This window comes from Ruditapes philippinarum, unplaced genomic scaffold (assembly GCF_026571515.1).
Source record: "Ruditapes philippinarum isolate M1 unplaced genomic scaffold, ASM2657151v2 ctg3344_1_1_1_1, whole genome shotgun sequence".
NCBI classification, from domain to species: domain Eukaryota; kingdom Metazoa; phylum Mollusca; class Bivalvia; order Venerida; family Veneridae; genus Ruditapes; species Ruditapes philippinarum.
The window spans coordinates 74,186-100,519 of NW_026863007.1; the positions used below are offsets into that span (position 1 = coordinate 74,186).

Consider the following 26,334-nt stretch of genomic DNA (forward strand, 5'->3'; position numbering starts at 1 on the left):
ACCTTTTCTTCGACCATATGTCTTGCATTTGTTTTGATCCTTGATAACGTTCAAAAGTTTAACTGAAAAATTCATTATTTTTCTGCCAAAGAATGCAAACATGCTAATTTTGAGTCTCTTAATTTTTGCAACATAAAGCTTTATGTAAATATGAACAAAAGCAATCAATTTGTTTTTAAAACAGATGAGTTTTTAAAAAATATGTTATTTCATTTATATTAGTATAAAGCATTTAAACAAGTGTAATACATGAAGTGGATTATATTTATTCTATTTCTTTTTCGATTATAATTGACATATTTAAACAAGATTTTAAAATAATGCCCATCAAAATTAAAAGATTGTTATTAAGATTATTTTTGGTCTTATGATTATTTCACAATTGAGAACTGACTGAATTTTCTGTCTGTCTTCAAAGAAAGGTGGTTGTCAGGTTTTGTCTTTACAATGTAAAATCGCCTAAAATCGCTTAAAAACAGTGTATATTTGTAAAAAACCCACTTTATTCAATGTCAATCTTGCAAACTTTAAATTGAAAACTAATATACAGTTTATCCATGAGAAAAAAGTTTATACAAAACAGAAGGTACAAGGGGAGTTATTCTATAAAAGTATGAAAAATATAGTATGAGATGTTTACATTCATATAATGAACAGATTTCTAATCAATATTAACTTTTTAGCAATATCGAAACTGATGATTCAAAACTGTCTTATATTCTGAATATATATATCCCGAAGTTAAAAATATTTTTAGAATAGTTAATCAATTTATGACTGCAGCAAACCATTGTAACAACCCTTAAATACATTATCTATTTCATAATTGGCTTTGACAATATTCTTCACCAAAAAATTAAATGTCATTCGGTAAAGAAGAAGCCTCAAAGGGTGGTTTGTGATCGGTTATGACTTTCAAGATATTCCGAAAGTCTTTCTGTATCAAACATTAAAGTCTTATTCAGTCGGGAATGTTGTTTGAAGTCCACTTTGTATCTAGTGTTATGTGCAGATAAATGATGATTCACCACCCATGTGTTTAATTTAGTTGATCGATTCGGTTGGTACACCCTTGTTATCCAATCATCTGACCACCAATTATCAAAGTATGGAGGGTAGTAAAAATCAAAAATCTCCAAATGTGTCCGATGTACCATATCGTGTGTTAGAATGGCGGTGTTTCCCTGTCTACAAGTTGGTCCTACAACGCCTATGTTCGGTGGAGAAAAGTTCTGTAATACTTTTATTCCTTGGGAAATCCAGTTGTTTGTTTCAAACGTTGTATCATCATTTATACGAACTAAATAATCCATACCATCTGTATAAGCTTCTCTAGCTATTGCATTTGCAGTTTTTGTAAATGATCCGCCACTTGTTACTACAACTTTTATTTTATCAAAAATTGTCTCAAGTTTATGCTTAACTGTTTCAAGATAATCACCTTTATCAACTCCAATGTAAATAAGAAAATTATATTTCTTTTCAATGAATTTTAATATGGATGGTATACATTTATTGGTAAGACTCAATTTATTCAACGATGGCTTTGTAATATATCTTGTCGTGGATGGGATTAGTATTCCGATTTTGTAAACTGAAACATTCATGTATTTGACATGGGGGTCGTTTCTGAACTTTATTACACTATCTGTTAAATGCGTAGGCAACGTTTTTACCACTGGAAAGTTCAGTCGCAGTTCTATAAAGCCAACTATAACAACACTAGAGCAAGTGATCAAAATCATCATTGTTTGGATTCGATTTCGTGTCTCGTACAAATTAATCATTTTGTTACTTTCCAAAACTATTTTTGATATTTCTTCTAAAATTTCCTACAATAGGAAATACATTCGTGTGTGTATAACATTAAGAATTTTATTCTCAGCTTTTTTCTAAACCGTTTTATTTCATTTTGTAACTACTTAGCATCATGAAAAGAATGACAATGATGAAACTTTATCTTTTGAAGAACTCCTTTCCTATAGACGAAAAGGAAAAGTTGCACCTTTTATACTCTTCTTTTGTTGATCATCATCTTATAGTCAATTGTATCCTGAAATATTGAAATACAAATGGAATGGTACCATTCAAATGAAATTACAAGAAAACAAGAATATTATCAAGAAGTTTAGATAAATTCCCTTATTTGCAGATCAGTGTCTTTGAGTGTTTTGTTTGATTCCTCGCTAAAATGATGTTAACTGCACATCGACCTTGTTTTTATTTTTTCTGAATATATGTTACGCCAACGACAGTAAAATGACTGGATCTTATAAATTTGATACTAAAAAGTGTAGCTTTTAACTTTTACATTTTGTGTAAAGAAGAGAATGAAAGAAAAAAGCTTCAATTAAAGGGGACTCCACTAAGGTATTGTGACATGACAGGAGTAGAAATAATTGTATGAGATTAATAATCCATTAGATGAAGGTCTTGATTAATACTTTGCAAAATTCGGGATCACTCCTTTTTCCAGAATAATTATTCAAAAAGTGAAAAACAACTCAAAATTGAAAATCGTTGCAACAGTTTTCACTCAAATCGAGCTAAGAATGCCACAAAATACGATTTTCAATTTATTTCTGAGTATAGTTTTTAATTATTCTTTGTATACCTTTCTGTTCAAAGTGCCCAGGCTGATCTATTCAAATTCAAATTTTGTGTATTCATGGTAACGGACCTCAGTGGAGTTCCTTAAAGATAAAAACATATTAAGTGGAGTTGCAAGAAAAATGCAAACCGATACACGAGAACTGAATAAATATGATTATCCGTTCTACATGTTTTCAGGTAAATCTCCTATAGACTATAGATGGTTAACGGATTTTAACTCTTAACCTGCTTGAACCAATTTTTTCCCAAAGGCTCTATACTGTTGATAACCACATATTTAGACTTTTGATTTTGAAACCTTGTAAACTCTAAATGGGCAGATCCAAAGTCAAAGTAGGACAAATATATAATATATTTTTTATGACAAATAAATTTAACGAAATTTAGAAGATGTTCAGAATAATATAAATCTAAACTTGTAGCGTAGGTTAGATAATGTTGCATCTACTATGAGATAATTACGACACATAATATACAGTCAAAGCCGCTATTTATATATTTAGTACCCTTTTTTGTAAATTGTTGGTACGTGATAAATATAATATGATTTTCGTATTGGCTCATGACAGCGTAAATGGAACCAGATTGTTTTATTTAACGACCTATAAATTCAGTATTGAACTCATTCAATATCCTCATAGTATAAACACTTGTGAACGTTTAGTACGAAGGGTTTTTTAAAGATAACGTAGATCAAAATTTTTGTTATTTTGCTTGAAATTCGTATGTTACCAGATGATGTGATTTTTGCATTGCTTCCGTTTTTAATGTTGGTAAATGGTTTATTTAACATAGCAACGGACACTCCAGAGGAGACTTTTAACCCTTTACCTCATATATACGCGAAACAACGCACTTTCGACCCCCCCCCTTTTTTAGGCCTCAAATAGTGAAACAATTTCCTATTTGGGCCCCAAACACATGTTTTCGTTTGAGAAACGTTGCTAAAAAATTGAGCACTTTTTCGGCGCCGCCCCCATCCAAAAGATACATCAGGGGGTTGCCAGAAGGGGGATGTACCCCCTTCTGTTAGGGGGGTTTGAAGGGGGGCGGAGTCCCCCTCATCGCCAAGAAAATTTTGGACTTGTGAGAGGCTAAAAATGACCACATGTCGATCATAATGTAACGTGTAACCAACGCTGAAAAGACTTTGACTCTATCTCATTCCCTTGATAAGTTGCAGCATTTTGAAATAAATTTTGATGGAAAAAATCGAGGCAAAATAGTGATTATTGGCAATTTTGAGATGTCCCTTCGTTGCCATGGTAACAGGAAATTTAAGACTGAGCATGTCGTTACATGGTCCAGTCAACATTTGTGCCAAGTTTGATTAGTATTGAAGCATTATTCATAGTTTCATAGCAGTTTGAACTTGTAACAGGAGGCTTTTCAGTGAAAATGGCCATTTTTCACAATATGCTCATGGGGGAAAGGGTTAACTGTGTAACTTTGGAATCATTGAGTCCAACACTTTTAAGTGTTGAGAATTGTGTACCTCCTAAGCCAATGCTAGGGGGCGTGAGGGATGTTGCACATTTGCATTATCCCTCATGTATAGACTCAATCAAACCGAATCTGCTATAGTATTTACAGATAAAAAAACAAAACAAAAAAAACAACAACAACAAACAAACAAAACTTCAACAAATGAACAAAACTCCCTTCAAAACAGCATAATTCTTTTCTCTAAAAAATAAACGCTACAAACTACAAGTGTTTTATTCCTTTAATTGATTTTAATTTCTCCCTAAACTTTATATTTGTTAGCTTAACTATTTTACATTTACATGTAGATAACATTTATACGCACAGCAACAGATTGGAAAATAAACTGCTAATTGAAACATTATATTTACACTTCATCTGAAACAATGTATCGCTGTAGGGAAATATTAACTTGTTTGAAAATAAGTATATCTACAGATAAACTGTATTATTTTTCTGACAGTCCCCTACTCACGAAAACACTCCACTGTTTTCAACCATATAAGTAATCTACAATGTCTCTTTTCAGGTACTGAAACTATCACAAGTTGATAGTTTGTCACTTGGCTTGATCTTGTGATCTCGGATCTGTAGTTCTAGTAACGTCGGTAATAATACCCTCAAATTTTTGAAGGAACGCAATTACATTTGACATTTACATCTCTGTACGTCCTTCACCCAGTGTATCTACTAATTCTAAAATGTTTTCATCATCAGCCACCCCAGTATCATTTGCGGCTCCTATTACAGCTATACTAGCATATATCATATCTTTTCGTTCTTACATACTTCTTCGGAAGATTAAGTGGAACACCCAAATTCTATCACCTATTTTAACTAAGTATTCAAACTTGTTAACTACTTCACTTAAACAAATGCAAATTTTGATTGTAACCTTTGCAATAAAACTTTATCTCCTTTCTTGGGACTTTTTGGTTGTGTTTTGTTATCATTGTGATGTTTGTACTGTACTTGTGAGTTGCTGAGATTCTCTCTAGCAATCTTGCACGTTTGTTCTAACTTAATTCTCAAATCTAGGACATTCCTATATGTTTTAAAGTGTCTCTGATTCTTCTGTCTCTGTCCAGAATTCTTAAAGTGCTTGCATCGGACCTCTACCAGGTCTGCTATATAATAACTCAAATAAGAACCCTGTACTTGACTGAGTTACTTCTCGGTATGCAAGAAGAACCGCAGAAAATTATTTGTGCATATTCTTAGGTCTTTTTTGACACATTTTCTTCAACATGTTTTTTAAAAACCACTTATTCTCTTACAAAGACCATTGCAGTTTTGATTATAAGATGTAGTAAACAACTGTTTCAATGATACGAGTCTACATTTTATTCTATGAGTTGTGATATGAACTTACTTCCTCTATCACTTAGTATATCCGATTGGAAACTTCCTATTTCAATAATATCTAACAATACTTCGGCTATATTATCAGTCTCTATTCTTGGTAAAGCAACAACTTCTGGATAACGAGTATAATAATCAATTACAGTTAATATGTACCTATTTTTCTTTTTTGATACAGGTAATATATGCCCTATCAAACTGCAATTCTCTGGAAAGGAGTGGCAATTAAAGGCAGTTCACTTAAAGGAGTTTTCTGAAGTGTACCCCTGGGCATCGTCTTCTGACAAATATAACAAAAATACCTGAGACTGTTTACTGTCTAAAGTATTGCGTACAGACAAATGCCCACCAACTACAGACTCATGAGCTAATGACATAACTCTTTTATGATATTAACTGGGAACAACTATTTGTCTTGTTTCAGACTTCAAATCACCTTTCACCGTCTCAAATATTCTATACAACACATCTTTTTCTAATTCATATCTAAATGTTTTACCATTTTTTGTTTGTTATCATAATCTTATTTCTCTAGCATACTGCCACAAACGCTGTAAAGTATTGTCCTTTCTGAAAAACGACTACCGTATTTTCGATATCTTTGACCTTGAACTTTATGTTTCATTTCTGCCTTCTCTTTTTTCTGCCAGTGCTCTAGTAACAACAGTAGCTATGTTTGTATCTTCTCGGCTAACCCAAATCTCATTTGGCTTAACAAGTACACCCTGAAAAATGCCCAAAACATAATCACAAAATGAATAGGTACCATGAATAGGTACCAACTTGGCCGGACCATATTTTGTTATCATGACACAATTTTTATTCAACCTTAGATCTTCTTCGACAAATTTCTTTCGAACTACTGCTAGCTCGAAACTAGTGTCTCTTGGAACTTTCAGCTCTTGATCACCAACATATCCTAGTTTCAGATCCATTTGACGTTCACATTGTAATGATTTAATTGTATAGCTGCTAGTAATGACGGGCACAGAATTACCATTGGTTAATTTAAGTTTCCACTCTTCAATACAACCATTAGAACCTGTTGGAAAAATTGACATACATATCCCAGATACTTTCTTATCATCTGATCTACCATCACGTCAATTTTCTCCAGGCCTGCTACGCCAGTTCCTTTGTGAAGAATCCCGATTTTTTATTTAGTAATTTATATTTTGCACGCCATATCCAATTGCAGCAGTCCTATATCTTTCCTTAGTCTGATCTCCGGCGAAATGACCCTCTCTATTTCATATGAAGCATGTATTTTTCCTGTTTTCTCTGTGATAGTGCTGTACTGATTTCGAGTGATTACCTTGATTTAAGCGTGTTGGTGATTTATTTGAAATATTGACAGCTTCGGAGCTTTTACTATTTGTAATTGTACCGCCATGAGCCTGTAAGTAATTGGAGAGGTCATCAGACCTCTTTACAGTGTTCAGACTCAATGCTGGCATCCATTTTTGCGTATCTGATTGTATTGAATTAATCTCATTTAAAGCGTAAAATCATTAGGGGCAGTCTACAAAAATGTTTTGCGCATGCTCCGTTTCAAAATACGACTTAACTTTAACGAAATATTCACATCGAAGTGAACAAATCGGTACATAGAAGAATCGGAAAATATCATTTACGTGACTTGGCGCTACATGGATGTTTCATACCGTTTTAATATTTTAACTGTCTAAGTCGATTACCGTATTGTTTTTTGAATAGTGTTATTCTCTTGTAATTTTGTTGTGATTGGTGCTTCCGAGGGATCACTTTTTCCAGATGTTTATACTTCACAACAGCAGGTGTCAAGTGCTATGTGGCAGCTGTAAAAAGTTGCCCCGTACTTCACTTCAGTGTTGTTATATTTTTCTGGTCATTCGGGATCATTGATGTCAGCACTATTAAGTGTTGAGAATAGAGTACCGCTCAAGCCGGTGCTAGGGGGCGTGAGGGATGTTGCACGTATTCATTATCCATTATGTACAGACTCAATCAAACCGAGTCTGCTATTCTCTTGTAATTTTGTTGTGATTGGTGCTTCCGAGGGATCACTTTTTTTCCAGATTTTTTTTTACTATTTCATGTTCCGATAAATAGTAACACTGAACATTATAGTTACAGTATCATCATGCACTATAATATGACCGAGTGAACCGTGTACCGAAATTTTGCTGCTCCTTAAACTTTTGAACTGGTATGACTAAATAACGCAACGGAGATTTTTTGGCGCAAATGGCACAAATTTTACTCAAGTTTGATTTTCATCAAATATTGTGGTTGGAGGCATGCAGCTTTATATACTGTTTATTCCAATCAAATGATATAAACATTTTCTATGTAAATCCTGGACTTAAAATTGTTTGATTAAAATACTTTATGCCCGTTTTGGAAAATGTAGAAGAAATGTTTCCATATACTTACCGAAACATCAACCGAAAATTTGCTTATTGAATTTTACACGAAACTTTTATTTTGATACTACTTTTAACATATATATTAATATATCATTTATTTTAAATTTAGTAATAGAAAGAGCATCGAAACATGAGGCTATCTGATTTGTATGAGGGGCGTAGCCCCCAAGTATTAATCAGATTGCCGAGTGTTTTGATGTTCTTTCTCTTTTGTATCATAGTCAAACATAAAACACGTTCCCTGTTGTCACAATATGAAACCCCAGAAAAAAGGAACCAATGAACGAGCATCTGAATATGATAAATCTGTCGCTTTCCAAAAAAAATTCCATTTCTCCGGCATATAATCTTTCAAAACATTTTAAAAAATGAAGTGTAATTGAACGCCGCCTTTCCTTGTTGATCTTGTTTATCATATTTCATTATGATACTATATTCAATATATTTAATAAATTCTATTTTGTTTATAAAAAATGCCCCCAAATATTTTCGAACCACAGCAGCAAAAAGACCTCTCGCATGCTTCTTTTAAAGAAGCAAACTTGTTTTCAGCCTAAGAGATGACATCTCTACGACCTTTTTAGGTAAGAGCTAGCTGTGTTGAACAAACGTTGACAAATTGTTCTCTAAAAATAAGATCTTTCAATTTATCTTCTGTATTCACAGCGTCGGCCATTTCTGCCCACCTACTCAAGTACTTATCAAAGCGAGCCATAAATAGGTTTACAGTCTCCCCTTGTTCCGGGTTATTCTCTCTCTAAAATTTAGTTCTGAAACCGTCATCTGTTAATTGTTATCTTCTCAGAACTGCTGTTTTTAATTTCAGATTTCTGATAGATTGATGCTTCCTCATGGGGGCATTCTAATGTAAACTTCAAAAACTTTCCCCGTTAATAACGAACTTAAGCTGATTGCCCATGTATATTCTTTCTATCCTTAACAAATGGAGAATCTTTCAAAATGCTCTTTATAAGCATTTATGTCATATTTTGTCTCTTCGAATTTTGGCAATCTTGGCCTCAAACCAGTTCTAGGTGGGGTAGGGGTATCAATGCGATCCCCATTCTCGATTTTTAACTTCATCAATTCTATGTCTTACTCTTTCATTTTCATCTATATAAACGTTCCTTTTCCTCACGTTCGGCTTTTTTTCTAGACTCTCAGTCTCAAATTGCGGTCGCTGTTTCTCACGTTCGGCTTCTTTTGATAACGCTCGGCCTTAAATCGCTTTTCTTTCAATTTATTCTGATTCTCTCTTTCGAACATAATCACGTAAATCCTCGTCCTTCAACCTAAGCCTCTCTCCCAATGATACCCATTTCTCATTATTGTGACAAACTGCATAAACTTTTCTTACAAACTTTATTTTTCAAGCAATCATACAAAATACATATAAATTGCGCATGTTAACTCTTTGTACGAATTACATTTTTTAACTGATCATACAAACTCCAAGATGTAAACTCTTTATACTTACTACATATGTAAACACCTCACGCAAACTGCATAAACCTTTTACTGCATGGCCAAATTCTGAAAAATGGCGGTTTTCATTGAAAAGCCTCATGTTACTAGTTCAAAATGCTATGAAACTATACACAAGAGGGCCATGATGGCCCTAGATCGCTCACCTGACCCAACGAACTCATCCGAACAATTACCTACACAAGCATTCTTACCAAGTTTCATGAAAAAATGTGACCACTAGAGTGTTAACAGGGATTATCCATATTTGATTTTTACCCAGGTGGCCTATATTCAAACTAGACCTAGAAATCATCAAAACAACCTTTCAGAACAATTTCCAGGATACTTGGATCAAAACAGTAGCCACTAGAGTGTTAGCAAGATTTTTCTTTTTTTAGCTCTGTTGACTTACTTTTTCATGCGAGATGACCCGTGTTCGAACTCATTCGAGCAATTACCTAGACAAGCATCCTGACCAAGTTTGATGATAATTGAGTAAAAAAAATGTGACCACTAGAATGTTAACAAGGTTTTTTCCATATTTGGGCAGTGTGACCTAGTTTTTGACCCCAGGTGACCCATATTCAAACTTGACCTAGAAATCATCAAAACAAACTTTCAGACCAATTTATAGGATATTTGGATCAAAACAGTACCGATTTGAGCTATCATCTAGAAAAGCATCCTGACAAAGTTTGATGAAGATTGAGTCAAAAATGTGAACGCTAGAGTGTTAACAAGGTTTTTCTATTTTTAGCTCCGGTGACCTAGTTTTTCATCCGGGATGACCCATGTTCGAACTCATTCGAGCTATCGACTAGATAAGCATCCTGACTAAGTTTGATGATGATTGAGGCAAAAATGTGACCGCTAGAATGTTAACAAGATTTTTCTATTTTTAGCTTCGGTGACCTATATTCATCCGGGATGACCCATGTTCGAACTCATTCGAGCTATCGACTAGATAAGCATCCTGACTAAGTTTGATGATGATTGAGGCAAAAATGTGACCGCTACAGTGTTAACAAGGGTTTTCTTTTTTTAGCTTCGGTGACCTATTTTTTCATCCGAGATAATCCATAATCGAGCTACCAACTAGACAAGCATCCTGATAAAGTTTGATGATGATTGAGGCAAAAATGTAATCGCTAGAGTGTTAACAAGGTTTTTCTATTTTAAGCTCCGGTGACCTAGTTTTTTCATCCGAGATGACCCAGGTTCGAGCTTATTCAAGCTATCAACTAAATAAGCATCCTGACCAAATTTGATGATGATTGAGGCAAAAAAAACGACCGCTAGTTAACAAGGTATTTCTATTTTTAGCTTCGGTGACCTAGGTTTTCATCCGAGATGACTCTGTCGAACTTATTTGAGCTATCACCTAGACAATCATCCTGACAAAGTTTGATGATGACTGAGGCAAAAATGTGACCGCGAGAGTCTTAACAAGGTTTTTCTTTTTTTAGCTCCTGTAACCTAGTTTTTCATCCGAGATGACCCATGTTCAAACTCATCCGAGCTATTCACTAGGTTAGCATCCCGACAAAGTTTCATGATGATTGAGGCAAAAATGTGACCGCTAGAGTGTTAACGAATAAGTGTGGACGGACGACGGACGACAGACGACGGACGACGAACATTCAACGATCCTAAAAGCTCTCCCTGAGCAAGCTCAGGTGAGCTAAAAAATGCTTCTATGCTGATCAACCTTGGAACAAATATTGACTGGAGCATAGTCTTTGTAACAACATGCTCAATTTTAAATTTTCTTTTTAACATGGCAACGGGGTACATCTCTAAATCACTATTTTGCGTTGATTTATTCCATCAAATAGAGAGAAATAAAAAATCCCTAAACAATGCCCAATAAGACAGAATTGAAAACATCAAAACTTCTTTCAAAGTGCTGCAACTTCTTAATGGATTAAGATAAAGTCAAAGGCTTTTCAGCGTTACGTTACTGCTGACCCACTTCAAACCCCAAGCAGAAGGGGGCTCATCCCCCTTTTGCATTCCCTTGATGTACCTATTTTATAGAGGGTGTTCCGCAAAAAGTGATCAGAAACATTTTTCAAAACGTGTTTGGGGCCAAAATAGGGCATTTTATAACTATTTGAGTCCCAAAATGGGGGGGGGGGGGGGGGAGAGGGAGGAAGCCGTCGAAACACGTCTATATGGGATTAAAGATTAAACTTCAAGTTACAAAGTCGCCACACTTACTTCGTTTGTAAAGTCGACATTTATATAATACCAAAGGTCATTGAAACTTTTGAATGTCACTCTTGTCAGATATGATGGTGAATGTTATGAAAAAAATAGTTGAGGAAAGGAGCATCGAAGAAAAGCATAAAACAACCCTAGTAAATTTAATTCACGACACGTCGATTCGGATAACGCATTGGCATTTTAAAAAAATATTCTTATCTGAAATGTCTGGTCCGTAATCATTATTTTATCCACAAATAATTGTAGCTGCCGTGAAACATTTCTGTCTCATTTTATGAATTAAAGCATTTTGAAATGTTCAACATTTGCATTTAAAATTAGAATATTGATAATGTCCTACCATATGAAACATTTAAAAAATTTATCATGCAACTACTATGGTAACTGCCCGATAACACTTGCCTGATAATTATTTTTGATATCAGGTCAGTAACCTGATATCAAAAATAAGCCCCGCCCATTGTAACGGACTTTTTTCAATTGCTTATATTCTCATTTTCATCAGCATGTGAATTCTACAATGTAATCTAATACCCTTACAAGTCTTGAATCAAGGTGCGATATTTATTCATTTATTATTTCGATTTCAATTACGAATAAATTAGATAGCGAATAGTTTAAGCACCAACTAAATGAAGTGACGTCATAATTTATATTGCAAATGACATGATCGATGTTCACGTCATACTATACATGTACCAGTAATCATAACAAAAAGGCTAGACGATTTTCTTTGAGAATTTGTAAATGTTTACTTTATTTCGCCGGATTATTATTTAATAAGTGAAGAAATTGTTTCGTTTAAAAAATAAGACGCATGGTTGTGTAGCTTGTGTTTGATTGCCGATTTGATTTCTTTGATTGAAATTATCGTGAACTTTTGAATTTGATAATTCAAGACAAAAATTGCAGTAAAGTTTAGTTTATGTGATTCTAAGTGGATTTTCGGATCGATGTTTAAATTAAAGGTAAGAATTTTATCGTATTAGGCACAGGCGCTAGTCACATAATCAAATATTTTACATAATCGGTCTATATATGTATATAATATCTTTATATACATATATAGACCGATTATGTAAAATATTTGATTATGTGACTAGCGCCTGTGGTATCTTTATATACATATATAGACCGATTATGTAAAATATTTGATTATGTGACTAGCGCCTGTGGTATTAGGCGTACATTCTGTTGTATCTTTTATCCGAGTCGAAAGAAAAAATGGCCGCCATTTACAAATTCTAAGTTTCAGGGGCGGAGGAATTTGTTTTCAAGAATTATTTCTTTGAACAAAAATCCCCCTTTTTAACGAAATTCGCTTTTTAAAAGTAGATTATTTTGTTATTTGGACAGTTATTATGTGTTACATGATAAATAGAAAAACATGCTACTGTCTTTTGATATCAATTTTATCACGCTCGGCTGATATGGGCAGAAAAGGCTCGACAAGCCTCGCCCTTTCTAGCCCATATCAGCCTCGCCTGATAAAATTGATATCAAAAGACAGTAGCATGTTATTCTCTATGTAACGGTTACATTAATGATTGCTGATTATTTTTTTATAAGTTACAGCCTTTTCACATAAAATCTCACGACAAATTTCTATTGTTAGGGAAATCGTACGATAAATCTCCTTTTCGAACAATAAACTTTAAGATATCTTAAAAAATCTTAAATGCAAATTTGGTTGTAACTATATGATAGGCGTTCCAAATTTATTTTCTTTAAAGAGTAAACAACACGTTTCTTTTATCCTAACAGAACAAAAAAATGGAAGCACAAATATATACATGATGTATGCATGCAAACATTATATTGTAACACAAATTAAGTTATTTTTCAACATAAATAATGTGACGTCATGATGTGATGACGTCATAATGTGAGACGCTATGAATAGTTTATATAGTATGAGTGATTTGTCATATGTTAGATGAACCCTATTTGTAGAAGCTATTTTTTTTTGAAAACTGATGTTATTTACCATGACATGTGTTTTATTTCACTGCCCGCATGTACAAGGCTACAAGCTGCACCCTTTTTATTTATAAATACCCTGGCTTTAACGCAGAATCTATTAGACTTTGTTCTGAATCACTCACACCCGTACTGTACATGATATTTAAAGTAATTTTCATTCAAGATAGAAAATGTTTTAGTTTTAATATTTTTTCCTTTTAACAGTTATTAAAATTGTTAAGGATAGCACGATTTTGGTCAATACATATATCAAGCTCTTCAAAACCGCAAACAATCATTGTGCATGCGCAGTATTATCAAACGACCGTTGCCATGGATTTTCTTATCGTAATATTTATCTTGAGTGGAGTGAATTTTATCTAAATATTTAATTTTTTTTGTTGTGATTAATGTTTCATATTTGATTTAAGGTTATCGTAAGGCAAACACTTAAGATAAATTGTAAGAAATTTGGTGAAAATGTCTGCTGGATATTCAGATAGATAGCAAATTAAGCCTTCTTTTTATGCCCCCACAATGTGGGAGCATATAGCGTTGCACTTGTCCGTCCGTCCGTCAGTCCGTCCGTCCGTACGTCCCGAAATCTTGTGAACGCAACTCCTCTTAAACCGGATGGCAGATTTTGCTTAAACTTACAGGGATGAACAACCTTAATGTGTAGATGGCAGAAAAGGAAGGAATTTTCGCTGCGACCAAATTTAACAGAATTATGGCCCTTTGTTGATTTTTTCACTAGATACTATGTAGAAATTTTGTGAACGCAACTCCTCTTAAACCGGATGGCAGATTTTGCTTAAACTTACAGGGATGAACAACCTTAATGTGTAGATGGTAGTAAAGGAAGGAATGTTTGCTGCAACCAAATTTAACAGAATTATGGCCCTTTGTTGATTTTTTCACTATATACTATGTAGAAATTTTGTGAACGCAACTCCTCTTAAACCGGATGGCAGATTTTGCTTAAACTTACAGGGATGAACAACCTTAATGTGTAGATGGTAGTAAAGGAAGGAATTTTCGCTGCGACAAAATTTTACAGAATTATGGCCCTTTGTTGATTTTTTCACTATATACTATGTAGAAATTTTGTGAATGCAACTCCTCTTAAACCGGATGGCAGATTTTGCTTAAACTTCCAGGGATGAACAACCTTAATGTGTAGATGGTAGTAAAGGAAGGAATTTTTGCTGCGACCAAATTTAACAGAATTATGGCCCTTTGTTGATTTTTAGTTTTCAACTTGTGGCACATGTAGTCCAAAAATATTTGATCTAGAGTCATAAGATTGACAGAACAGTGGCGTGTGGGGGCATCCGGGTCCTATGGACACATTTCTAGTTTCAACAATATTTTATTAAAATTGGGCTGTTATTTGGAATGAGACAGCACAAGGTAATTAATTATGATATAAGATATGTTTTATATGATGTTCCACTGAATATGGACAACATCTCATTAGTATAATAAAAAGCGGAAAACTCGGAGTAAAAATACAATTTGAAAATAAATAACACACGCACACGCACACATGCTTGGACATATGCAAACACACGCGATCAATATATTCCAAAGGTTTTTATTTAAACAATTTACTTGTCAGACTTATCCCAAGTTGGCATCACAAGTGTTATAAAGTGACTCACTGTCGTGATCTACAAAAACCGCAACCACTCTCGGGCGTAGATACAACAAAAGTATTTTCTCGATATTTGCACTTATTGAGCAGCGATACTCATTTCATCTTAATTTGTATATTTTCTTTTACTTTTAACCTTTTCCCTTATATAAGCGTGTTTTGACGGCTTCCCCCCCCCCCTTTTTGAGGCCTCAAACAGTGAATAAATGTCCTATTTAGGCCCCAAACACTGTTTTTCGTTTGAGAAATGTTGTTAAAAAAAGTGACCACTTTTTCGGCGCCGTCCCCCATTCAAATATTACATCAGGGGGTTGCCAGATGGCGGATGTGCCCCCTTCTGTTTGGGTGGTTTGAACGGGGGCGGAGTCCCCCTCATCGCCAAGAAAATTTTGAACATGTGACAGGCTAAAAATGGCCTCAGGTCGATCTTAGGGTAACTAGTAACCGACGCTGAAAGCCTTTTAGTCTATCTCAATTCATTGAGAAGTTGCAGCACTTTGAAATCAGTTTTGATGAAAAAAAACAATGCAAAATAGTGATTTTTGGCAATTTTTAGACGTCCCCCCGTTGCCATGGTAACAGGAAATTTACCATTGAGCATGCTGTTACAGAGGCTATGGTGTAGTCAACATTGGTGCCAAGTTTCATTAGTATTGAAGCATTTTTCATAGTTTCATAGCAGTTTGAACTTGTAACAGGAGGCTTTTCAATAAAAACGGCCATTTTTCGCAATATGCTCATGGGGTAAAAGGTTAATCGGATTCATAATTATTAATTACTTTACAATTGGTTTACAAATATATATATTTCGTTGCTTTCATGACAGAAAAGTCCATTCAAAGGAGCATACTTTTGTAAACTAAGAACTATTATTATGATGTCAATGACGTGATGAATATAGAAATAAATCTCTTTAAATAATGATGTCGCTAAGATGAATTAATACACTTGTTAGTTGTTACTATATATAGTAACAAAATTGCCTATGATTTCAACTGATTATGAGTGTCACGTGACCTATTATGAGTTTGCGGCCAGGGGCCGAGAACTAGTTATCAGCCCGCAGAACATGTGCACGTGCACAAACTGAAACAATGACGTCACATTTAACGTCATCAAACAGTTAACTGTAAAAGTGAAAGTAGGTTGTCAGCACGAATCGCTTTATTATGCTCCCCGAAAAATTTCGGGGGAACATATAGTCGTCGGGTTGTCCGTCCGTCCGTCCGTCAGTCCGTACGTACGTCCCAAATTCGTGTCCGGCCCATAACTTTGTTATTTGAAGTCGGATTTTAAAATTATTTCACAGAAATGATCACCATATTGAGAGGACTTTTCGCGCGCAACATTTGGGTCGCTACCTTGAAGGTCAAGGTCACAGCATGACCTTGCAGCAAAATCGTGTCCGGTCCATAACTTCATTATTTGAAGTCGGATTTTAAAAATATTTCACAGAAATGATCACCATATTGAGACGACGTGTCGCGCGCAACATTTGGGTCGCTACCTTGAAGGTCAAGGTCACAGCATGACCTTGCAGCAAAATCGTGTCCGGTCTATAACTTTGTTATTTGAAGTTGGATTTTAAAAATATTTCACAGAAATGATCACCATATTGAGACGACATGTCGCGCGCAACATTTGGGTCGCTACCTTGAAGGTCAAGGTTGAAGGTCAAGGTCACAGCATGACCTTGCAGCAAAATCGTGTCCGGTCCATAACTTTGTTATTTGAAGTCGGATTTAAAAAATATTCCACAGAAATGATCACCATATTGAGACGATGTGTCGCGTGCAACATGTGGGTAGCTTCCTTGAAGGTCAAGGTCACAGCATGACCTTGCAGCAAAATCGTGTCCGGCCCATAACTTCCCTATTTGAAGTTAGATTTAAAAAGTATTTCACAGAAATGATCATCATATTAAGATGACGTGTCATGCACAACATTTGGCTCGCTACCTTGAAGGTCAAGGTCACAGCATGACCTTGAAGCAAAATTGTGTCCGGCACATAACTTCATTATTTGAAGTCGGATTTTACAACTATTTCACAGAAATGATCACCACAATGAGACATTGTGTCGCGCGCAACATTTGGGTTGCTACCTTGAAGGTCAAGGTCACGGTATGACATTGCAGCAAAATCGTGTCCGGCCCATAACTTTGTTACTGGAATTCGGATTTAACAACTATTTCACAGAGATGATCACCATATTGAATCGACGTGTCGCATGCAACATTAAGGTCACTACGTTGAAGGTCAAGGTCACAGCATGACCTTGCAGCAAAATAATGTCAGGCGCATAACTTTGTTATTTGAAATCGGATATTAAAACTATTTCACAAAAATGATCACCATATTTAGACAATGTGTCGTGCACAATATTTGGGTTGTTTTTACACTTTGAACTTTGTCTGTGACATAACTCTGACACAACAAGAGGTATACCTTCCTGTGTCCAAAACATATTCGGGGAGCATCACCCGGTTCAACCGGCTCTTGTTTTTATTATGAGACCTTAAGCGTATTTAGTACAAACACATTTTTGTTACTATTGAAATTTGAAGAAATAATACGACAAATTCATTCCGACAAAAATGAAAATAAAACTTGCTTCTTGGTTCTACTGCTTTGAACACACAAACAGAAAACATCTCTGTACAGAACAGTAGAAGAGTAGACAAGAATTTCAACGAAAGAACTTCAAAGTCTATTTGCTTTTATTGTTTTTGTTATTTTTTTTTTAAATGCTACTATTAGATCTACCAAGTGTATTAAAGACATTAATACACGTCAGCGTAGGGCCGGAAGGTGATAATCGGACCTGAATGAATAATGGCCCTCGGGTCCATTATTCATTTTGCGGGCCGATTATTACCTTCCGGTCCTCTCCTGTCGTGTATTAACCTCTTATTAACATTTACAGTATGTATCACACTTTGCAATATGAGATAGTGGTATGCCCTAGCCTTATTTAGAACAAAACAGAACAGAACATACTCTTTATTTGGAAGGCACTGATTACAAAATATCAAATTCTGCAATTACATGTGTGCAAATTCGTAAACAAGATTATGAGCAGTGGGAATGGTCAATACATAATTGGGTTAAGAACAAACATACAAACAAATTAATTATACAGTAAATATTTCTTATGGGTATTGTTATGACTAGTTCTATACAAAAATAATTTTTCAATTCCTACTCTTTGTATGAATGTTTTCTTTATTATTATTTTGTTTTACCAATGTGATTCAATTGATCTGAAGTGGTCACTGGATGGACATATGAAATTTATAGTGAAAATGTAATTAAGATTTGTAGGTTTAGTGTTAAAGAAAACTGAAACTAAAGTGGAAGGAATAATAATAATAATAATAATAATAAAAAATTATAATAATTATAATTTATTCAATATAGAGATTAGGGTAAAGTAATTTATAATTTAAATTAAAGCAATCATTGTTAAAAAAACTGATGGAGATTTTTTTTTCTTTTTTCTGATATGATTAACCATCTCATAGTGAATTGCCTTTACTCCATGATTTTAATTAAACGTATACATGAATATTTTGTAAGCAAATTGAATTGTTATAATCAAAGGTGCTAGTGGTATTGATTTGACCTAAAATGTGTTTAACCTTGCTATTTATGCAATAAAATATCCATCTTTTTATAAAAATAAAAAAATAAAAACATTTTTTTACAGTTATATTGTTATAGACAAGATATGCAACATCCGAGTACGAAAAATATTGGTATGCCCGTTCTCAGTGTCAAAACTTTACATCGGGTCTTAATATTGTCGGATTTTCGCATGGAATCAATGCAATATATATTTTTCTATCAAAACTGACTATGAACAGATCCTTATTTACACGTAAATTACCGCAGTAAAGCCCGAAAGTAAGAAATCACCCAGGTCCGAAAGATGAGACCGTCATGACATGTACATTGTACCCTGGTATTCACGCTTGAAATACACCAACGTGAGACGTTGGATAATCCTTAATGATGAATGTCCCCCTTCTTTCTGTAATTTCTTAAACCTTGGCCTTCTGGGGCCGAGAGATTTTAGCCTTGGCCAATAGTACAGAGCCAGGCTAGCCTGTAGATCAACGAATAGATAAATACAGAATCCCTAAAGAAAGCCCAACACGGTAAAATTGAAAATGTTGCAGGCTCGGTTTGATTGAGCCTGTTCATGGACGGTACTGGAAAGTGCAAGTTACCGTCCACGCCCCCTAGCACCGGCTTAAGCAGAATTCAACATTTAAACATGAAATAGTAAAATTTTGAATTTAGAAACATCCGCAGATGTGTTCATACGGCGGTTATCATGGAACCTTCAATGTGACACTTCCGTGCCATTCCATGAAAAGCGGCGTATGGTCCCCAAGTAATAAAAAGTGTGTGTCCTAAACGAGAAAACAATGGGCGGAACTAAATAAAATGGAATTTGGAAAGGGGATCAGAGGTTATGAAGCCTGCGTATCACAGATAAGACGTCAAAAGACAAAATTAAAAAGCAGGCAACATATCCTAAGGGTGATTGTCTGACGAATTGTTTTTACCTCATTTAAAAAAATGATATTGAATTATTTTTTTAACATAAACATTTCCAAATTCGCAGCAGGACAAATCAAACACATAAATTCAGCAGGTTAAGAGTTTTTGTAATGAACAAAACATAATAGCAAATATTTAGCGTTTTTTAATGTCTTCTTTGTAAGATAACTAAAATTCCAAGAAGAAATAACACAGAAACTGTGACGTCGGTGGCTTTAATTTTACAAGACCTTATTGAAATTCACAGTCCTCATTGAAGGTTTATACTGCTACGAAACAATTAATAGTGTCTGAAAATCACAAATTCATCAAATTTATGAAATATAAAATTATTAAATAAAATTACTCAAGTTTATTTATAGAAGATTAATCCCATTGTGTACACCGGTCTTACTGACCTGTGTGAAACCACTCTAAGCACGATGGGAACAGACTCCTTTTAACATGGCGGCTTGAGTACGGAAGTGATTGAACAAAACGCAAATGCTACCAGTTCAAAAATTAAACTTTTTCCATACCCTGTTGGCAAAATAGCCATTACATCATTTTTACTCAAAACACGCATCAAACACTCCTTCTGACAATCCTTTAGTGGTTTTACAAACCCAATTTTGTTCAACATACGTGATAGTATTTCGGCCACCGAAAGTGAAAGTAATTTTGAATATTTGAATAAATAGTAACACATCAAACTATCAATTGCACTTGCAATATTAAACTCTGGAAAACAGTGATTCCCTGGAAACAATAAACGATTTTAATCACTTGATCGTCATCCCTACGCGAACTTTTTTTATGTCGGAGTAATTTTTTGCCCTCATTTGGGGTGAGTAATGCGTCGTACGACACAAGTCGATATTTGAGACCGGTGTGTATACAATGAGGTTAATCCTTTTTTAACTTTATCACTAGTACTTTTGCGTATAGGAGTTAGACGAAAGAGAGGAATATTATCAAGAAAATTCATCTAGTTTTTTAATTAATTTTTTTATTTATTCCTTTATTTATCCAATTAAAACCTTTCCCCGCTAGATATCTTAAATGAACTCGTCCTTCTTTCAATCTGGACAAAACAATTCACCACTTTTAGAGAAAATTTCAAAATATGTAATGATTGAATAGTGAACAAAGCCGACCATGATCAGATCATAAGAATGTGCTGGGTAGAATCTGATACCGCCAGCTTGCTTAAGATTGAATAATAAAAAATAGACTATTTAGGTTCTTAATTAATCATTTTCAGGTAAAATTCCGTTTCTTCTTCGCCAAAAAAATAAAGAAATTCTTCGTCATTTTCAAAGTCAGTCATCCTCAATGTGTATTTAATCAAATAATTTTAATACAAGACACTTTTTAAAATTTTGAAAACAAATTAATCGTGAAATCGTTTGTATAATGTTATAAAGACGTGCCTTCGTCGAGTTCTTTAAGCTATAATAATTTCATTAATTAGTAAACAAATTAATTAGCTCTATTACATACCACAATCTGTCTTCTATGGTGCCTAGATAGTTATATTTAGCATAATCCGTACACGTTTTCTACTTTGTTTTACATAATGTTTCAACATGATCAGCGTTATCAGATATCTTTTTACAAAAAACCATTCTTGAGCATGATAACGAGGTAAACAAATCGTAACATGCTTTAGGCCGAAACGTGAAAACAAATGTTTTAATATATTTGTCTCCATACCATTTTATTTCTAATGATACTTTTTGAGTAAGTTTATTGTTTTAGTAAGGTGAATTTAGATAAATGTTTTCAAGTGAACATCTAGTGTTATCTATCTTATTGGTGTGTCCAGAATGACCTGCATCCTTGAAAAATAAATCTATTAATTATGATAGGTGGATTCCAACGATTTTGCAATTAATGCATGAAAGGGCACATGAGATCTTCAATTAACGTCATACCATTATAGCTGTAAAGTCGCAATTTGACCTCTGCTGTGTTGATGCAACCCGGACCCCAAACCCTTCAAAAATCGAAAAGGAATCACATACAAAAAAGAAAGAAAAAGAAAAAAATACCCCACCCAAAAACGAAAGACAAAAATAGCCCAATGCAACCCGATGTACAGCTGTCTGTCGGGTTGTTAGCATTCTGTTCTTTTGCCGGCTTATCCGTTGGTTATAATATCGGGTGTTACTGTCATATCCTACTCTAATGCTTCAAAGTAAAATGAGCTGTCCAACTTACACTATTGTCGGCACCCATGTCCAGATTTGTGAAGAAAGTTTGTACAGTAAGATATACTTATGAAAACTTTAGGTATTAAGGGAATAATATCCATTATGTGTTCCATTATGTACAAGTAATTGTATCAACATATTGTAAATCGTTCAATAAAGTTTGAAACACATGTCGATTGAAATTGGGATGAAGAACAACACGTCGACAAATCGACAAACCAAGGACCACACCCAAATCAAAAGAAAGCAAGTACACAATATTAAAAAAGATGCCAACATTCAGAATCATTAACAATAGAGTAACTCCACAACTAATCAACAGAAAACAGAACAGAAAAACTTAGAATATCAACAAAACACGGAAGATCCACATGGACATTGAAACTATGGACTTTAAAATACCAGAACCTTTATCCCCATTAAATCCAAGTAAGGACAACAGCTCAGAAACCTTATGTGAAGATGAATTCGGACAGTATATTATCATCAATGAACAGATAACTTCTATTGGATCCATTTATGGTATATTTAATGAAATTAAGTAGGACTTAACAATATATATATATATATTTCATTTTAGACTTAATTACAACATATTGGCAAAATTCCAAAAAAATCTTGGCATACTTCTAGAACTCAACCATAAATAGTATGGTCACGTGACTTTTTACTTTACACATTTTATATACATCAGGGCCTAATTTTTAAAATATTTTTGTATTATCCTGATGAAGGTCATTTTATGACCGAAACCGGTAGATAAATATAATAACGTAAACCAACTCTGGTGTTCTTGACGTGTTGTTCTTCATCCCTTCCTTGATTACTTGGAATTATATTTAGTTCACCTTAATCGAAAGTCAATGCTTACAGTACATACAGAATATATAAATACATTGGGAAACCAATATCGAAATAAGCCAGCCCGCATAGCTCATTCAGTAAAAGCGCGAGACTTGTAATTTCGACAACGTTGGATCAATTTCCGGGTTGGCCAACTAAAATTTTAATCAGTCTTTCGGATGAGACTTTAAATCGAGGTCTCATGTATGAGTGCTTAAACACGTGGCACGTTTAAGAACCAGGAGAAGCTTTTGGAATAGGGGCATCTTTCTGTATCTGTATCACTATCCTCCAAATTATAAAATGACTAATACTCTTCGTTTGCGAGTATAAATAATCTCAAATACACACATCCAACATAGAAAAATAACAAAAGAAGGAAGACTGCAATAGCATTTAGAAATACGTTAAATACAGGTTTTGCAGTTTCTTTGTAGGATAATTACCATTGGACATTTATGTCTAATAACTGTTCTGCTCAGTAGTAGACCTGGAAGCTACGGCAATGCCAAAATTTGGATAGACACCGCACAATTTCAGGTAATTTTTATTGATTCCTTCGTGTAATACCGGTTTGCAGCATAGGGACCCGGCGCACTGTTGGGATAGTGTAAAAAAAGTAATTCTAGAAAAAAAAAGTTTATATGTAATATATAGACATGGTGTTGAACTCGCCAAATCGGCAGAATGCCACTTGTCCAGTATAAGTCAAAATTGCAATGTCATTTTTACGTAAATCATATTAAGTTATTTATCAATTTGCAGCTAAATGACATCACTTGACATTGACAATAACATTATTGTTCCCACTTAAACCGTTTTAGAACAACAAACAAATATTTCGGATGGAACATCGTATTTTTGCAAGGTCGACAACAACGTGCAACCTGTCAACACTCGATTTTCTACGTGTAAAAACGCAATTCTAAACCAACCCGCAATAAATCGATAAAACAAAACCAAAGAAACAACGTACCGCCTTAAATCGATTTTTAAAATGTTTTATTACATCTGTGAACAACTAATTTCTGATTTTGAAAATGAAAGTTGTTATCGGCATCCATTGGCTATCACGTGACCGATTTGAAACGGATTATTTCATTGATTGATTAAAATACAAAGCTGAGCTGGGTCACTGTATCGTCCAATTATTACAACCGGAGCCGAGTATGTCTCCTGGCTTTAAAAAATATTTAAACAGAAGAGTAAAAAACCCTGAATGTTTGCTGTTATTGATTGGTTTGAAAACAATTTCTAGCAGTAAGTTGTTTATTTGGTTTTGTTTTATCGATTTATTGCGGGTTGGTACAATGACATGGTTTAGAATTGCGTTTTTACACGTAGAAAATCGAGTACTGCCAGGTTGAGTTCAACCCCTTCTTTATATATTATATATAAACTATATTTTTTCTAGAATTACTTTTTTGCACTATCAAAACACTGTGCGGGTCCATTTGGTTTGCAGTAGCACGATCTCAAGTGTCATTATTCACACCTTTTGCATTTTTATAAAGTTTGGGAGGTCTAAACTTCGTCCGGAATTCAATATTTGTTAGGAGGAGGTTCTGAATTCAAAAGTATGAATGCATAGAACATAAAGGGGGACCTAGACACTTAATCGGATTTCAGTGTTTTCGAATTTAAGAAGTTTAACAATTCAAAAGATAGCCTTGATGTGTTGGATGTCTGAAACCCAACAATTTTACTCTTATGGATTTTGTATACAGACGTTGATTAATAGGACAAAAAGTTCTCACCCAATTCAAGGGATGTATAGATTGAGTATATGACATAAAGGGAATATTAAATGTTTCGTATTCTTATATTTATTATAAAAGAAGTCAGATATACAATTGTATACAAGTGCATTTTTACCACTTTTGAGTCATTTAAGACTTTGGACTTCCCTTTTTCCAATGCGCGCTATAATGCCATATTCTGAACATTCTGAAAATGAATGTTAAGTATGTGATAATTCTGAAGGTAATATTGTAACAACTTCTATAGAATCACTCAGATAGCAAAATACACGGTTCTCATCAAAGAACTGCTAGAAAATACTAAATTTGTAACAAAAGGATGTAGCAGGGAACAATTTTATCACCGCACCCTTACCAAAAAATAGTTTCTAAATTAGTTTTCATTCTAAAAATATTCCATTTCCTTTCAATCATCTCATTGAAACTGACGGTTTTCCGTGCACTATTTTTCAGCCAACCAATGGCCATGTTACAATGCGAAAGTATGAACACATGCTTTAAGCCAAATCGTAGAAACGAATGTTTAAACTTTTTTGTCTCAATATCATTTCTATATCTAATAGTACTTTTTGTGTTAGTGTGGTCGGATGAATTTAGATAAATGTTTTCAAATGTACATCTTGTGTCATCTATCTTATTGGTGTGTCCTGAATGATCAACATTCTAGGGAAATAAATCTATCAAGTATGATAGGCGGATTCGAACGATTTTGCATTTAATGCATGGCAGGGCACATGAGGTCTCCCTTCATCACTTCGTACAACTATAGCTGTAAAGTTGCAATATGACCTCTGCTGTGTTGGTGCGACCTGGACCCCATCCTATAATAATAATAATAATAATAATTAAAAAAAAAAATAACAAACAAACAAACCAAACATAATATCCCCACCCCGCTAAAAAAGTAGAACAAAATATAGCCTAATGCACATGCAGACCAATACAGGATTGACTTTGCAAAACCCAATGTACAGCCAATGGTTAAAAACAAAGGATTAAGTTTTAATATGGTATTAAGGTATCATAAGGGCAACAATCAGACATTTTAAACTAGAGGACCATGATAGCCCTGAGTCGCTCACCAGAAAAAAAAACTGCTTTTCAGTGTTGGAAATAACTTTTCAAATGAACTTGTTAAAAGGCAAGTTCAGCTCTTTCGCCAAGTTTTTGCCCCTCTAGTAATATACTTTTACAACACTGATTGTTTTTTTTCCTTCATAATAAACAATAGGGCCACTAAGATGGCCTTAGATTACTAATCTAACCCATCATTTCATTACTCACTTTATAAATTGAAATATTTTGCCCTTATATTTTGGAAAGGCTTTGTTAAACTATCTATGTTGCACATGTGCACCTATGAGTCTATGTAGAATAAATGCACAATAAATGTCCACTTGAGCAGGGTTTAATTTGATGGGACAATGTTTATAACCTTTGTGAATGAATACACACAAAATGTAACATGCAAATTATGAAAGGTGTAGATGTTTGAATTTACAGTTTGGGACAACAAATTTTTTATACATTCTATATTGTAACATAGCTGTACCTAAAAAGAGACAATAGGTCAAACAATGTAAAATACATATCAAAAGTAGGCCAGAAAAAGCAAGAAATGTAAAAAACATATCAAAAATAGCCCAGAAAAAGCAAGAAAGTACGTCACATGATATCAAAAATAACATAAGTAGGTCAGCTGCTATCAAAATTAAATTCAGCATTAAAAATTACAATCCTGGTTCTAATTCCAAATCTATACGTCACATAACAAGAAAGCAAGACACG

General features: G+C 34.2%; 1 protein-coding gene across 2 annotated transcripts; it reads right to left on the reverse strand.

Annotated features, from left to right (window-relative positions):
* Positions 1–86: 86 nt before the first annotated feature.
* LOC132720864 (uncharacterized) lies at positions 87–21,326 on the reverse strand. Of its 2 annotated transcripts, none has more exons than XM_060705087.1 (2): positions 21,231–21,326; positions 87–2,053 (listed from the first exon to the last, which is right to left on the reverse strand). In XM_060705087.1, the coding sequence occupies exon 2, from the start codon at positions 1,785–1,787 to the stop codon at positions 885–887; it is 903 nt and encodes a 300-aa protein (XP_060561070.1). In that variant the 5' UTR covers positions 1,788–2,053; positions 21,231–21,326; the 3' UTR covers positions 87–884. The 2 variants fall into 2 exon arrangements, with proteins under 2 accessions (XP_060561070.1, XP_060561072.1); XM_060705089.1 differs by lacking the exon at positions 21,231–21,326 and adding an exon at positions 9,346–9,402.
* Between the last annotated feature and the right edge of the window lie 5,008 nt (positions 21,327–26,334).

What these genes read in the sequence shown, in the direction of transcription:
- LOC132720864 (XM_060705087.1), bottom strand. Translation starts at nt 1,787, where the DNA reads ATGATTAATTTGTACGAGACACGAAATCGAATCCAAACAATGATGATT.